Source organism: Nicotiana attenuata, unplaced genomic scaffold (genome assembly GCF_001879085.1).
Source record: "Nicotiana attenuata strain UT unplaced genomic scaffold, NIATTr2, whole genome shotgun sequence".
NCBI classification, from domain to species: domain Eukaryota; kingdom Viridiplantae; phylum Streptophyta; class Magnoliopsida; order Solanales; family Solanaceae; genus Nicotiana; species Nicotiana attenuata.
The window spans coordinates 35,647-50,761 of NW_017675344.1; the positions used below are offsets into that span (position 1 = coordinate 35,647).

Sequence of the window (15,115 nt, forward strand, 5' to 3'; positions counted from 1 at the left end):
AAAAGACAGTAGCTCTACTTGGATGTATAATTTATTTTTCTTATAAAATTCACTATTTTTCTTTTTGACTTGTTATGATAGAAAATTGGGACCTTCAATATTCCCTCAATAATATTAAGAAATTTTAGACTTCAAGGATTTTGGTCTACACACGTAAATATTGGTGTTGCATCTCGTGTTTCCTTTTTCATTTTTTTTCATCATCTTGTGTTTCCTAGATGAATTAGAGAGGAAGAAGACTTTCCTGCTGTACACAAATAGGTGAGAAGGAACAAGAAAGAACATGTAACTAACCATAATTAATACTCCAGTATTATTTGGTTAATAAAGCGAATCTGTTTCATTAAACGAGTGAAGGGACGCGTGCAAAGTATTTAGGGTAGAATTGGATGAAATGGAGAAGGTCAAATTGTTGCATAATTAATTAATAACAATGTCTCCTAACATTTCCATCAACTCTCTTACACAATTTCTTATCTTGAATACTAATAGTAAAGACACGCTAACGAAATTTTCTCCAGCAATAAGATGCAACCATGGAAAATCTGGCCTTTGGGCTTTGATACATGAAATCATTTACTCTTCCTATAAACGAAAAAACTCGAAACTATACATGTACATTTATTTGTTTTTTGATTCTATAAATCTCTCTTCAAATCAACAATGACAACACTAACATTATCAGAACTATGCCTAGCCAAAGCCAGCCGAGTCAAGAGAATCGACGCATCAGTACAGGCCTGGTCGGAGTTCTCCCCGTAGACCGTTGGTGTGACATCATTAGCCGGCGACCCTGGCGGAGACTGTGGTCGCCCGGACCTCAAGCACATGCGGGCCACACCACATGCCGTCTCATTTGACACCACGTCCCATAGCCCATCGCTAGCTAATATCAAGCATTCATCATCCACTGTTCTTTCAGTTATGGTCACTTCAGGTTCAGATGTAACGTATGGTTTTAAATAATTGTCACCTGAAAAATGTTCAAACATATATAAATAAGGGAAATGAACTACAGATTGAATAATAATACCTATAATATCATATCTACAGAGGTTCAATTTTCTAGATTAAAATAGAGCAAAATGGCTTACCAATTGCTCGAGACATGGCCAAAACTCCAAGGACTCTTGCACCCTCCCAATAGATAACACGACCACCAGCTTCTTCAATCCGATTGAGTTCATCGGGTCGATCCGGCTACAAACCAAAAAACAAACACAAATTTAGAAAATATACTTGGAATAAATCCAGCTAGCAAGGAATCACCATATGGGGAATTGATTTGGCACACACCTTATGATCAGTGGAAAGAGGAATAGCAACGCCATTTCGGCAGAGCACAGCGCGAGAATCACCGCAATTGGACACAACGATTTCGTTTGGAGTTACCACGGCTACGACGGCCGTGGATCCAACGGCATCACACTGCGGCGTCTGAAGTTCACATCTACAATCGGCGGTTAGTGCACCAACGCCTCCTCTCGAATTCTCAACGACTTCTTTATCCATTTTAGTGAAGCTCCGCGTCATCATCTCTTTCCACGTAGCTTCTCCTGCGCTGTCAACCTCGTTCTTCACTATATCGTGCATTCTATCTTTACATTTCATCGCAGCCTATACAAAATAATCATAAAGAAAAGAACTTCCAGTTAGAGACAATATAATATAATTGCATAAAAGAGACGTAGGTCTTAATGATAATTACGTACATGAGAGCAGCCATGGCCGTCGTAGAGACCGAAGAAATGCAAGTTGCTCGATTTTTCATGTTTCTCCTGAATAAACGTAGGGTAGATCGACACCGCATCTTCCATATCTCTTCTCCTTCCGCAAACAGATGTCACGCCGAATTTGGGATAATCAGAAACCCCTGGGCGTCCAATATTCGACGATATTGAAGCAGATTCCGATAAATCCAATGTCCTTTCGGTTTCTTTGTTCTCCGCTACCTTCTTTTCGCCCTTCTCAATATTACTTCTGCACGGCAGCGATAGCGGCAGGGAAACAATCCTTTCCAACTTAGATCGCTTCTCCTTAATCTCAAAGCTCTTTACAGAGACAAGTTTACTCAGTTTCTGTCTCTTCCTTTCACTGTCCAGAGCTGGAGCCACGGCCATATCGCTGGCCACAAAACGGAACTGGTGAACTTCCATCCGTCGCCTTCTAGCACCTTCTGAACTCGGTTCAGTTGGATTTACAGTCTTAGTCTCACCAAAATACATTCCCGTCGTGAAATAAATTTACTCCACTTTGATGTTTTTGTTGCAAATTCAACTAACAATACAGAAGTTTATTTATAAAAGAAAAGGATCGATTAGACCAATATTTAGACTCGAGAAATATAATGAGCAGATTGGAGAGGAGAGGGCCATAAGAATGAAGCTTTATTGTAGTGGAAGAGGGGTAGGGTTAGAGGCGGCCTACTTCTGGGCAACTGCCCGTCACTGACCCGGGCAGTGAACAAAATATAGAACTCTAAACAGCAAAAGATCATGACCGTCGAAATGGTTTAACGAATGAATTGTTCAGTTTGAAAAAGTACCACGTGTAAGCAAGATTTTTAGGTGGATAAGTGGTTCAATGAGTTAACAACACGAATTGTGTTTAACGACCTTCCTTTTCTGACACGAGTCTTGGTTCAACGTCGCCGCTGAGTTGTTTTTTAATCACGCTCAATTAAATATACTCGGCTCTTCTAGGAGGATGTCACCACGTGGCCACATAATAGAATATGAAAGGGAATTCATGTTTGCTTTTTCCATCTTTCTTTACACATTTTCTATGTACAGTGGAACTGGACCATCCGCCTCTAGGCAATTGTCAAACTCTATATTCTTTCCACGTTAACTACTCTCTATTTACTTTTACTTATTAGTACTATTATTAAGGGTGTCTAACGGGCCGGGTCAACCTATTTCCGGACCGGACCGGTTGAAATCGGAATCGGTCCGGACCGATACAAAGGGAGCCGGGTGGGCTGGTTACTGGGGTAAGGGGTTGGTCCGTTCACCTTCGTGCAACCGGTTAACCGTATCGGTCAAACCTGGTCAACGCGATTTACTGTAGAACCGGTTACGGGTTACGGCTACTTCCAAATTTTTTCTTTTAATGTTTCTACTTTGTGACCGTTGGCCCAACGGCTGTTTTGCACATTTAGCCCTTCTTGGGCCAATTTTTTTAAATCTAATATTTTTTGTAATTATTAATTTAGCCCTTTGAAAAACTATAAATACATCCCCTTCTCTTCTTCATTTCTTCACTCATCTCTCATTTCTCAAACTCAAATTCTCAATTCAAGTTAAATCATGCCCCGTACTTCTAAAGTGCGCTCATATGTTTGGGAACACTTTGAGGTGGTAGAAGAAAATGAAGAAGTTCACAAAGTAAAGTGCAAGAACTGTAGTCGAGTCTTAAATCTTCGTTCAAAGTGTGTGGGCACTGTTTAAGGAGGCATATGAATAGTTGTCTTGAGCGTCCTCCAGAATTTCGTATTTAAGTTGATTTGAGACAATTTGTGTTATTTTAAAACTATTAGACGTATTTATGCTTAATGTTTTAGTTTGTTAGATTAATTTGAAGTATTATTATGCATGAAAATTTAGTTTTACTCTTTTGATGTTAATTTACTTGTTAAATGCAAACTTCAATTTGTAATTTTAAAATAAATGTAGCACTTGCAATTTATAAGTGCAATTTTTCCCCTTCATTGTACTCTTTATATTTTTACTTTATATTAATATAACTTACAATAGTTATACAAAATAAAAAATAAAAAAATAAAAAATTACACTAACCCGGCCCGGCCCGGCCCCTTGTACCCGTAACCCTTACGGTTTATTTTTTATCCGGATGAACCCGAACCCGTTAAGCCCGGTAACCCCTAACCCATAACCGGCCCGGTTCATAACCCGTACGGTTCCAACATTTCCTTACCCGGCCCGGCCCGTTAGACACCCATAGTACTGTATACTAAAAATAATTTTTTATTTTATTTGTCAATATTAGCAAATCAATAAAAAAAATTATTTTTTTTCTGTTTTACCCTTATGATAAAATATGCATTTCATTTATCTTCTCTTAAGGGATGTATTGTAACGGATAAAATTGGTTCATAATAAATGAGCGAATAATAGCATGACATGTGGAATCGAGGACAGCAAAAGGCAAGCCAAGTAACAATTAGTACCGGATATGACAGCTGCAATTGACGTTGGGTAAATCCCGGAGGAAGCATAGTCAACGGGAGTAGATCAAGTATCTGTCATCGGATAGCATTCAATGAGGGAATATTCTCTCATATTAAATGAGTGACCGTTGGAGAGAATATTTGCATTTATGACATGCCGTTACATATTCATCAATAACCCCTTTATTATCATTTAAGTGGGGCTTGATCCTAGGATCTTGTTTCCCTAGGCATAACTATAAACAGCAGACTCAGCAGCCATCGTAACACACAAAATTCTTGGCAAACATACACTATATTTTACTTTTGCTCCCAATTAAAAAACTTTATTTGATTTTAATCATTGCTTCCTTTTTTGTCCTTGGAGACATTGCGCTCGGAGCCAGGCTTGACATCTTCTTTAATTTCAATTGCTAAGTCTCATTTTTAATTTTATTTCTCTATCTTTTTTGAATCAAATCAGTTCGTTTTTCTATAAACCACGTATCAAATTTAACTGTACCATTTTACGGGTAAACAGGTTGGCGCCCACCGTGGGGCTTAGGCAGTTGCATAATTGCTTTGATCCTTACTTTTATTACTAACTTGTTTGATTTTTTTTCCTTAGAAAGATATCATAAATGGTAGCTATGATGTCAACATCACACACAACGTTGAGGAATGTGCGAGAGCTAATGATGTCAACATCACACACAACGTTGGAAGCGCCCGACAATGCTTGTTTCAACTCGATCAGCGATACTTGTAACGAAGGGGATAAGCAACCCCGGTTCATGAAGGGCATTACTCCGGCATGTGCGAGAGCCAACTCCTGATGACGCGGAGGAGGAACATATCGTGGAAACAGTGAAAATCTTAAGAGAACAGCAGAAAGCAATCATAAGTCATCTCTCAAGGCAGTATCGGGTAATGATGGAGTTGAAACAAGCTTTGTCGGGCGCTTCCAATAATGCAAACGGAAGGGGTTCGGTTCCTCTCGGCATTCCCACAAATCAAACGGCTCAAAGAGTCCATAATAACACCCCCAAGGGGTGAGGTCGGTTTCGACGGTGCCGGAGAGATCGGTAGCGGATCAGGTAATGACAACAGGAATGATCCCTTCAAAACTGAAGAAGTTCGGTGAAACCCTCAAAAAGGGGGCCCTGGCGTGGTATTCACTCCTACCCGAGTATTCGATTGACTCTTTTAAAATGCTTACAGATTCATTCATTAAGGCCCATGCCGGGGCAAGGAAGGTCCAGGCCAAGAAGGCAAACATATTCAATATTGCAAAGGTTGAGTCCGAATTGCTGTGGGAATTCATGATCCGGTTCCAGAAAGAGAGGATGTTGCTATCGGATGTACTAGATGAGTGGATAGCAGAGGCATTCACAAAAGGTTTCAATCCTTATAGCTCCGATGCCTCCCGAAAGTTGAAGGAGAACCTGCTAAAATTCCAAGCAACCACATGGGTGGATGTCCATAACCATTACGAGTCGAAAATAAGAATAGAAGACGATCAGCTCGGGTTCCCGATATCAAGCAAGGTTGTTATGCTTTTTGGTTTTTTCCATGATTCTCTTGTTGCGGTGTATTCATACTCTTGGTGGTAGAAATCCTTGTGATTGGGTTGTTGAATTATTGTTGTTGTTGATTTTAAACTATGTCTGGTTGTTGATATGTTGAGGAGGAATAAAGGAGAATTGATGTTGTCTGGTGGGATCGGGTTGCATGCCGCAATAAGGAGTAATAAGGGTGGACAGGTGGGATCGGGTTGCACGCCGTAACAGGAGGAATAAGGGTGACATATATCGAGGAGTAATAAGGGTGGATTGGTGGGATCGGGTTGCACGCTGCAACAAGTAGTAATAAGAGTGAATGATCATGTTGTTACTGATATGGTGATATATATACTATTTACTCTTATTGTAATTGTTAAGGAGGAATAAGGGAAGATTGGTGGGATCTGGATGCGCGCCGCACATATATGCTTATGTATTCCTCTTTGACTGTACAAGTTATTCGGTGGTTTTACATTTCCTTTAGGAATTGGTTATAGCTGAATACTGAGAAGACCATAGTTCATTTGTTTAAAACTTTGACAATTTGTATTTCGGGTATCACTGAGTTGTGAGGATCAAGTTATTGGCATTGAGTTGATGACTTGCCGTTGTTTCTTGAATTCTTTCCCTGAAACTATTACTCTGGTGAATTAATTTTTAAAGTAAATTTACTACGTTGAATTATTTCCTCCTGTCCTGTTAAGTTATTAGTAATATCGTGATTTAAAATAAAGGAATTAGTATTACGCTGCTATATATGACTTTTAAATTTGAACTCGCCGTGTAGATATGCACCTTTCAATAATTCAAATTCCTATAAATGTTATGTTTTATTTCAATTAGTTTCTCAATTAAATTTTCTTAACCCAATGATATTGAATCTTACTTAAAAAGGAATTTCTACTAAGTTTATTAAATCCTATATTAAAGGTAATAATTCATTCGATGTTGTATTTTATTTGGAAAGGGTATTTTCTTTATTCAAATGATTTCTAAAAATAACTTCGTATTTTCTTGTTGATTTCCTAATTGGTTTAGAAGCTGTAATCTTCTTTATGTTATATAAATGAGACTCCTTGAACATCTTAGTTGCATTGGTTATGGACCCTATGTACTAAGTAGCATGAGGATGACGTTGTGCAAAGTGAGATAGAAATATGTGGGCACAAGGTGCCGTGTGTGCTAAAGGTTTGGAAATTGAGGTTATGATATGAGACATCGAGTTTTGAGATGGTTGGAATTGTGCATCAGAAATGATGTGATTGATTGAGTTAACATCGCCTTCTTTATTTAAGTACATTTTACTTGTCTGTGTCCCAGCTATGTTGGTGTTAATTTACTTGCCTATCTTACGTTACCATTTGTGTTCCCTTTTATTGTCTCTACTATTTGTAGTTTGATTTCTCTCTGTTATTGGTATTATTTTGTTGCCTTTACCATTGTTAGTTTATTACTATATCATGTTAAATTTATTAGACCAGTAGGTGTCTGGACTGTCCCTCGTCACTACTCCGCCGAGGTTAGTCTTGATACTTACTGGGCACCGCGGTGGTGTGCTCATACTACGCTTATGTATAATTTTTTTTGTACAGATCCAGGTATTTGATCGATAGTAGTTGCGTGGATAGTCGCAGTGGAGACTAAAGGTAATCCTGCTGCTGCGTTCGTAGGCCTCGGAGTCACCTTCATTTGTACTTATTCCCATTTGTTCCTTTTTGTTCCGGAACAGTGATGTGTTTATTATATATAACTACTCCTAGAAAGGCTTATGACTTGTACTATCGGTTTTGAAAATTGTAATTGTTCAGAGTTATATAATTTGAAGTTAGTAAATATCAATGTTATTTTTGTTAATGCTAGGCTTACCTAGTTTAGAGACTAGGTGCCATCACAACTCTTTCAGAGGGATTTTTGGGTCATAACACCCAATAGAAAATAATTTATTATAAAGTGAACGAAAAGTCCTCCCTAATCCATATAGTACCTTTGTATTTCACATAAAACAAAGAAATAAGATAAAAAGAAACTATAAATACTGTCAGACTTCTCTATAACAACATCCTTATATAATAACATTCACTATAAAAGTCAATTTTTTTAGAACCGATTTTTTGAGTTATATTTTACCTCTCTATAACAAATTTTTACATGTAACAACAACAACCATACTTATAGCAGAATATTCCTTGTAAAATTACCCCTCTATAACATCCATATATAATATTTAAGATTACTAATAATAAATCTAAAATTTGCATACAATCATTTTCATTAAATAAAGATTCTATCTTGCATAAGATATAAGATTTGAAAATTTGCACATGATATTTGTTTCATTGGACAAATTTTAAAAAATATTTAGATAGAAAATTTAACTGTTAAGCTCTTAGATAGTCTTTAAGGAAAAATTATTGGATACTTTTTTGCTGTTTGGACACAAACCTTCACCAATTCAAGCGTTATATCACTAGTAAGAGAATGAGATCTACGAAACAAGCTATAATTACAAAGTTCTTCCACAAATCTTGAAAAAATTTATTTTTCTAGGTAGCTCTAAATATCCGCTTTAGGTTTAAATCTTTATACATTTAGTTATAAATTTATTAACAATGTTTTAGTTTCTTTAATATTTAACTAGTAAAATATGCATATCTTTTGAGATTTTAAATTTGAATAATCTTTTTTATCTTTTATATGTAACATTGAAAATGGAAGAATAATTGATTTTTGGATAATTATTATCTGTAATGGACAAAAAGTATTTGATTTCAAATATTATTATAGGGGTGTAACAACCATTCATTATAAAAATTAAAAAATATTAAAACAAACGAGACTGTTATAGAGATGGTTGACGGTATTTTTAACTTTTACATTACCAACTATTGATAATAATACGAACAAAACAAGCTCTTTAGTTATAGTTTATTAATAATGAAACTATATAATTGTTATAATATATTTAAATTATAAATTTTAAAAGTTTTATTGTTACATTGAAATTATGTCCATTTAAATGAGATCACATCAATTGAAACAGCTATAATAGTCGTGAACTTTGGGAAATAGAAGTGTCTACATAACAAAAGGAGGATTTTAGACAGGGCGTGGGACCAATGCTATGTCAACATCAGCCGAAGCTTCCATAATACTGCATTCTGATGAAAGTTTGGTCATCCACTGGGAAAAGAAGAGATACGTGTCTTTCTTGTGTCATGGAGTTGAAGCTGCAACGACCGCTCCTCTTGCAATGGCTGCCCCTTCTACTCAACACGTTGGGAGCAGCAGGGGACACGTTGGGAGCACCAGCGGCCTCAGCCTCACCGCATTTTTGGAAATGACAGAAGTTTGATCATCTTCCCAATACCTCCTTAAACCATTACTCCCTCCGTTTCAGTAGCCCTCGTTTGGCCATAAACTTGCCAAGGCTTTTCCAAAAAAAAATTTGGCAGTATGTTTGCTTATAAATTTTATCCTGAAGATTTTGAAAATAAACTTTTCAAATCCTCAAACTAACTCTAAACCTATTTTTGGCCTAAATATTATTGTTTGATTTTTTAACAATTTTAAAGATTATCCCAAATTTTTATATTTTATTACTCCTTGCGGTCCCCTATAAGTGACCAATTTACTTTTTATTTTGGTCCAAAATAAGTATCCATTTATATATTCAAGAAAAATTTTATTTGTTTTTTCGAAATTACCCTTATGTATATATACCTAAAAAGTTATTAACTCCTCACATTTGAGAAGAGAAGTAAGTGCTACTATAACTATGCTGCAATATTTAATTAAGGGTAGTTTAGTCACACAAATTACTATTTTTGTCTAGAATTTAGTATTTACTTAATGGTTATGCCAAAAGCAAATCGGTCACTTATTGTGGACCGGAGGGAGTAAAAAACTCACCATTTATTATGACCCAACAAATCTACCAGCTAATTAGTAGTATCATTTTTTTTGGATTGATAGATTTTTGTAATGTTATTACAATTTGACGAATTATAGTGACTAGTAGTTATGTTATAAGAAGTTGATATTAAAATATCAGATTATGATTTAAGGATAGTATATTATGTAGTTCATTATAAAAATAATAATTTTGTGCCTTATCTATGTTGAGGACTATGGTTTGCGATATTGATAATGATAATGAATGACATCGATGAAGCTTCTGCATAAAATTAGCAAGTTTGTTTGTTTGGTATTGTTCAGTACTTTTTTTTATATAGTTTTTAGAACGTATGTGTATAAGTCACATTTCATATTTTTTTTAAAAATAAAATATATTTTGAAAAATTAAGTCGAAACAAATCTTATCTTCAAACCAAACTTCACCCAATATCATATTTTATAAAAAGAATTTGGAAATGTGTGGCCAAACACTAGCTTAGATGATGTAGTTTGATTTGACACAATGTTTAAGGAAAAAAAAGAAGACTTTTGAAATATGTGGTCTTAGAAGCTTAAGGGACAAAAGTTTTGTGTGGCCATAATATTTGCGTGGCTATAAAAACTTCTCATTTAATGTAAAGTGAGTAAAATAAAAAGTTTAAAGTTAAGTTGTTTCTAAATATCTCACTCTTTTTGGAACGGATTAATAAGAAAAGTGTGTCATTTAAATTGAAAGGGAGGGAGTGTATATTTCATTTAAAGTGATTCTTTAATCTTTTTCTTTGAGCTCATTAAATATTCGTTGTTTTAATTGATGTAAACTTGTCTAAATAGGTATGAAATTTAAAAAGTATATAATTTTTTTTAAATCATGATCTTAAATATGGTGTAATATTGGCGTAGCTATAAGATTTTAGGAGCTTGTAATTTGAAACATATCATAAATATTTATATTACTATAAAAATTTCTAACTAGAAATAGAATGATAAATGTATAGGGTCAAATTTGACCCTCAGTATCTCTACGCCAGTGGGTACGCCCAATGAGTGTACGCCGGCCAACGTAGCGGGTACGACTCGGCCGTGAGGACCAAAGCGACATCGTTTAGAACTCAGTGTCTATACTAGGGAGACGTTACCTATCTCTGTAACTTTTTGATTCTTTCGAGGAAGGTCTCCTATTATATAAAGGAGACCTCCACATTGTAAAAAGGATCATCTGATCTAATACAACTCTCTCATTTTCTGTCTTTCTCTCTCTATATCACTACTTCTGACGAAAATACCTTATTAACATACATTGTCACTTTGCAATATTAGATCTACAACAATATTATCATCTTTGCATCTCTAGGCTTATTATATTTGATTACGATTTACCCCTTCTCTATTTTTTGATTGTTTTATCGCTTACAAAGTACATCGTTAACTTTTGAGCCAAACAACTTGGCGCCGTCTGTGGGGATTTCGAGAATCAAAACCATAGTATCCACCTAGAGATCAACCAACTACTACTCTCTACACCACTCAAAAACAGAAAATGGCCGAAAATAACACAAGATCGAAAGCCATATTGGGTGTCACTACCAATCTCCTGGGCCCTCTCAACGAGGCCAGTGACGATGGCATCCTGAATGAAACCCCTAGCATCACACCAGGTGCAGAGATCTCACCTTCCCCATCCGAAGGCCTGACGATCTTGCACGAAAAAGGAGCTTCCACATCTGCGGCTATGGAAGCACCCTCAGCGGTCAAAGAGCTACTGGAAAGATGGCTAACAAGCACTCTAAGTGGCTTGGCTGAGAGGTCACCGCAAAATAACATCGTATGTGCACCAACGGTAGGTACCACTGCTGCAGTAGGTGAACCGGAAGTTACACTGGTAAATAACAGACCCATCGAGACACAGACCAACGATGGCACGCTAACAGCCATCCTAAAGAAGATGGAAGAAATGGAAAGCGAAAACAAGGCGCTCCGCGGTCAGATGAAGGAACATCAGGAGAGGGTCGACAAGATCCCCGGTGCTCCCAAGTTGCTACCAAAACGCGACGTGGGAAGGTTCGTTGAACAACCATACACCGAAGAAGCTGCTCCTCACTCCACCCCAAAAACCTTCAAGATGCCACCCTACTTAAGGGTATATGACGGAACCACAGATCCCGAGGATCATCTGATATACTACGTCACCGCTGTGAAGGGCAACGACCTATCGAAAGAACAGGTACCGTCGGTGCTGCTGAAGAAGTTTGGCGAGACGTTGATAGGAGGGGCCTTAACATGGTACTCTCAGCTACCGGCTAAGGCAATAACAACGTTCGAGGAAATGGCGGATAAATTCGTCACAGCCCATGCAGGCGCGAAGAAAGCGGAGGCCAGGGTCAACAACATCTTCGCCATCAGGCAAAACACAGGAGAGGGACTCAGGGACTTCCTGGCAAGGTTTAACAGGGTAAGGATGAGTCTACCAAATGTATCGGAAGGTATGGCAGTCGCTGCTTTCCAGAACGGGCTAAGCAGAGATGGTTCGAGGGCAACCAGGAAGCTGCTGAGCCGCCTCATGAAATATCCCCCTACCACATGGGAGGAAATCCACAACGCCTATTGCGCCGAGGTACGAGCGGACGAGGATGATCTTAATGGGCCGACCCAACGGCTAACAGCGATACACTCAGAAACGAGAAGAGATCGACGGAACGAAGGACGACGAGAACAACTCCCCCGCTCCAACAGAGATCGACACCAGCCATACACCAGATCCTCCCATCCGCCACCAAGGCATACAGACGCACTACTGCGACACGTCGCCCCACTACGAAACGAAAGAGGTACGCCCCCTTTACTAACCGCCCATAACTTTTGTGTATCTCCTTCAGAGATAGTGTACGCACTGGAGAAGCTAGGCACCAAGGTGCATTGGCCGCAGAAGATGAAATCAGACCCTGCCACAAGGAAATCAAACGCCCTATGTGAGTTCCATCAGGAACGAGGACACAAAACCGAAGACTGCATAGGCCTGCGGCAAGAGGTGGTCAGGATGCTGAACCAGGGATACCTGAGGGAGCTACTCAGCGACAAAGGAAAAATCAACTTTGCACGCGGACGGGAACAACCCCACGGGCCGCCGAAGCCACCCTCCCCAGCGCGCACGATAAACATAATCGTCGGAGGCGGCGACGAGTCAGCGATCAATCACGTCAAACTCGCTACCACACACGGACTAAAGCGGACCATCGCCCATGAACGGTATGAGGACTTCGAAGATTGTATCACCTTCGATAAGTCTGATGCCGACGGTTTGTCTTTCCCTCATTATGATGCTTTAGTTATCACTTTACGTATCGCTGATACGGATGTTAAAAGAGTCATGATCGATGACGGAAGTGGCGCCTGTATTATCCACCCAAGGGTCCTCATACAAATGAGGCTCGAGGATAAGGTAATACCCGCTGCATAACACTAACCGGTTTTAACAATGCAGTGGAACGGACGTCCGGAGAAATAGCACTGCCTGTCTTAGCGGGAGGAGTCACGCTGGAAACAACTTTCCACGTGATGAACCAAGAAACGACGTACAACGTCATCATAGGACGCCCATGGATACACGCCATGCGAGCGGTCCCTTCAAGCCACTACCAAGTGATCAAATTCCCTACCCCATGGGGAGTATTCAGTATTCGAGGCGAGCCACGCACCGCACAAGAATGCTACAAAATAGCCCAAGACTGCGCCCACACCCAACATCTAAAGGGGGCAAGCGCGGAGGCATAGCAATTAGCCGTGTTGGGAACTAAGGTCAACCCGACAATGGACGTCATCAAAGACCCCGACGTCATGGAAGCCTGTAAAGCAACGGTCGAAGACCTTGACCCAGTCCAATTGGACAAAACCGATCCTACGAAGAAAGCCTATATCGGGCAAGGTCTCGCCAACCCAAGTAAGTATTGTGAATTCTTAACTAACCATGCAGATTTGATCGCCTTTTCCCATTTAGATATGCTGGGAATCCCGCGAGACATCGCCACCCACAAGCTGAATGTCGATCCATTACATCCGCCCGTGCGACAGACGAGGAGAAAATTCAACGCCGCTATCAATGAAGCGGTCGGTAAAGAAGTAGACGAGCTACTGGCCAACGGCTCCATCAGAGAATCAAAGTACCCCGAGTGGGTCGCCAACGTTGTCATGGTAAAAAAGAAGAACGGGAAGTGGAGAATGTGTGTGGATTTCACCGATCTGAACAAGGCATGCCCAAAAGATTCATTCCCACTACCCCACATCGACCAACTGATCGATGCCACTACAGGACATGAACTACTGAGCTTCTTAGACGCCTACTCCGGCTACAATCAAATCATGATGGCCGAGGAGGACCAAGAGAAGACGACTTTCATCACCCACCAAGGGACTTACTGCTACAAGGTAATGCCCTTCGGGCTCAAAAATGCGGGGGCTACATACCAGAGACTGGTAACCAAAATGTTCAAAGAGCAGCTCGGTAAGACTATGGAAGTCTATATGGATGACATGCTGGTAAAGTCGACAAGAAAAGAGGACCACATCGACCATCTGAAAGAAACCTTTGAGATATTGAGAAGATACGGGATAAAACTGAACCCCGAGAAATATGCCTTCGGTGTGGCATCGGGAAAATTCTTAGGGTTTCTCGTATCACAACGAGGTATCGAAGTCAATCCAGACCAGATCAAGGCAATAGACGCAAAACCAGAGGTACTGAACAGCAAAAAGCAGGTGCAAAAGCTGACGGGGCGAATAGCCGCCTTGTCTAGGTTCATCTCACGGTCCTCCGACAGATGCCACAAGTTTTTCAATGTGCTAAGAAAGGACAATGGGTTACAGTGGAACGAGGAATGCGTCGAGGCCCTAAGGAAATTGAAAGCGTACCTGTCTTCACCGCCACTGCTAGCCAAAGCAAACCCAGGCGAACCACTGCTGGTGTATTTAGCCGTATCCGAGGTCGCGTCAGCGCAGTCCTAGTTCGCGAAAATGAAGGTAAACAATCTCCTATTTACTATATTAGCAAAACCTTAGTGGACGCCGAAACACGGTATCCGCACCTTGAAATATTAGCTTTGGCATTGGTCGTGGCTTCACGGAAGCTCCGACCCTATTTCCAATGCCACCCCGTAAAGGTAGTGACGACCTTCCCCTTGAGTAGTATCCTACACAAGCCTGAGTTATCAGGCAGACTCGCCCGATGGGCCATAGAGCTCAGTGAGCACGATATCTCATATCACCCAAGGAGCGCCATCAAGTCGCAAGTACTTGCCGACTTCATAGCCGACTTCAGCGCAGAGATATTACCAGAAGCGGAATTGGAGGCACGCCCTGCCCCCCCAACGCCGACCTATGGACTCTTTACACTGATGGCACCGCTAACGCCTCGAGATCGGGACTGGGACTCGTTCTCGAGGTCCCCACGGGCGAAACAATTCGCCAGTCCATACGATGCCCCGAGATGACTAACAAC

At 39.8% G+C, this 15,115-nt stretch overlaps 1 protein-coding gene across 1 annotated transcript; it reads right to left on the reverse strand.

Annotated features, from left to right (window-relative positions):
* Nucleotides 1–392: 392 nt before the first annotated feature.
* LOC109219970 (protein phosphatase 2C 37-like) lies at nt 393–2,397 on the reverse strand. Its single transcript, XM_019384432.1, has 4 exons — nt 1,713–2,397; nt 1,297–1,617; nt 1,095–1,200; nt 393–973 (listed from the first exon to the last, which is right to left on the reverse strand). Exons 1-4 carry the CDS (start codon nt 2,223–2,225, stop codon nt 639–641), a joined length of 1,275 nt encoding a protein of 424 aa, XP_019239977.1. The 5' UTR covers nt 2,226–2,397; the 3' UTR covers nt 393–638.
* Between the last annotated feature and the right edge of the window lie 12,718 nt (nt 2,398–15,115).

Excerpts from the sequence above, each read along its gene's own strand:
- LOC109219970 (XM_019384432.1), bottom strand. The coding sequence starts at position 2,225 with ATGTATTTTGGTGAGACTAAGACTGTAAATCCAACTGAACCGAGTTCA. Across the intron at positions 1,618-1,712 it reads ACGGCCATGGCTGCTCTCAT|GCTGCGATGAAATGTAAAGA; the intron begins GTACGTAATTAT and ends TATTTTGTATAG. Across the intron at positions 974-1,094 it reads GGCCATGTCTCGAGCAATTG|GTGACAATTATTTAAAACCA; the intron begins GTAAGCCATTTT and ends AACATTTTTCAG.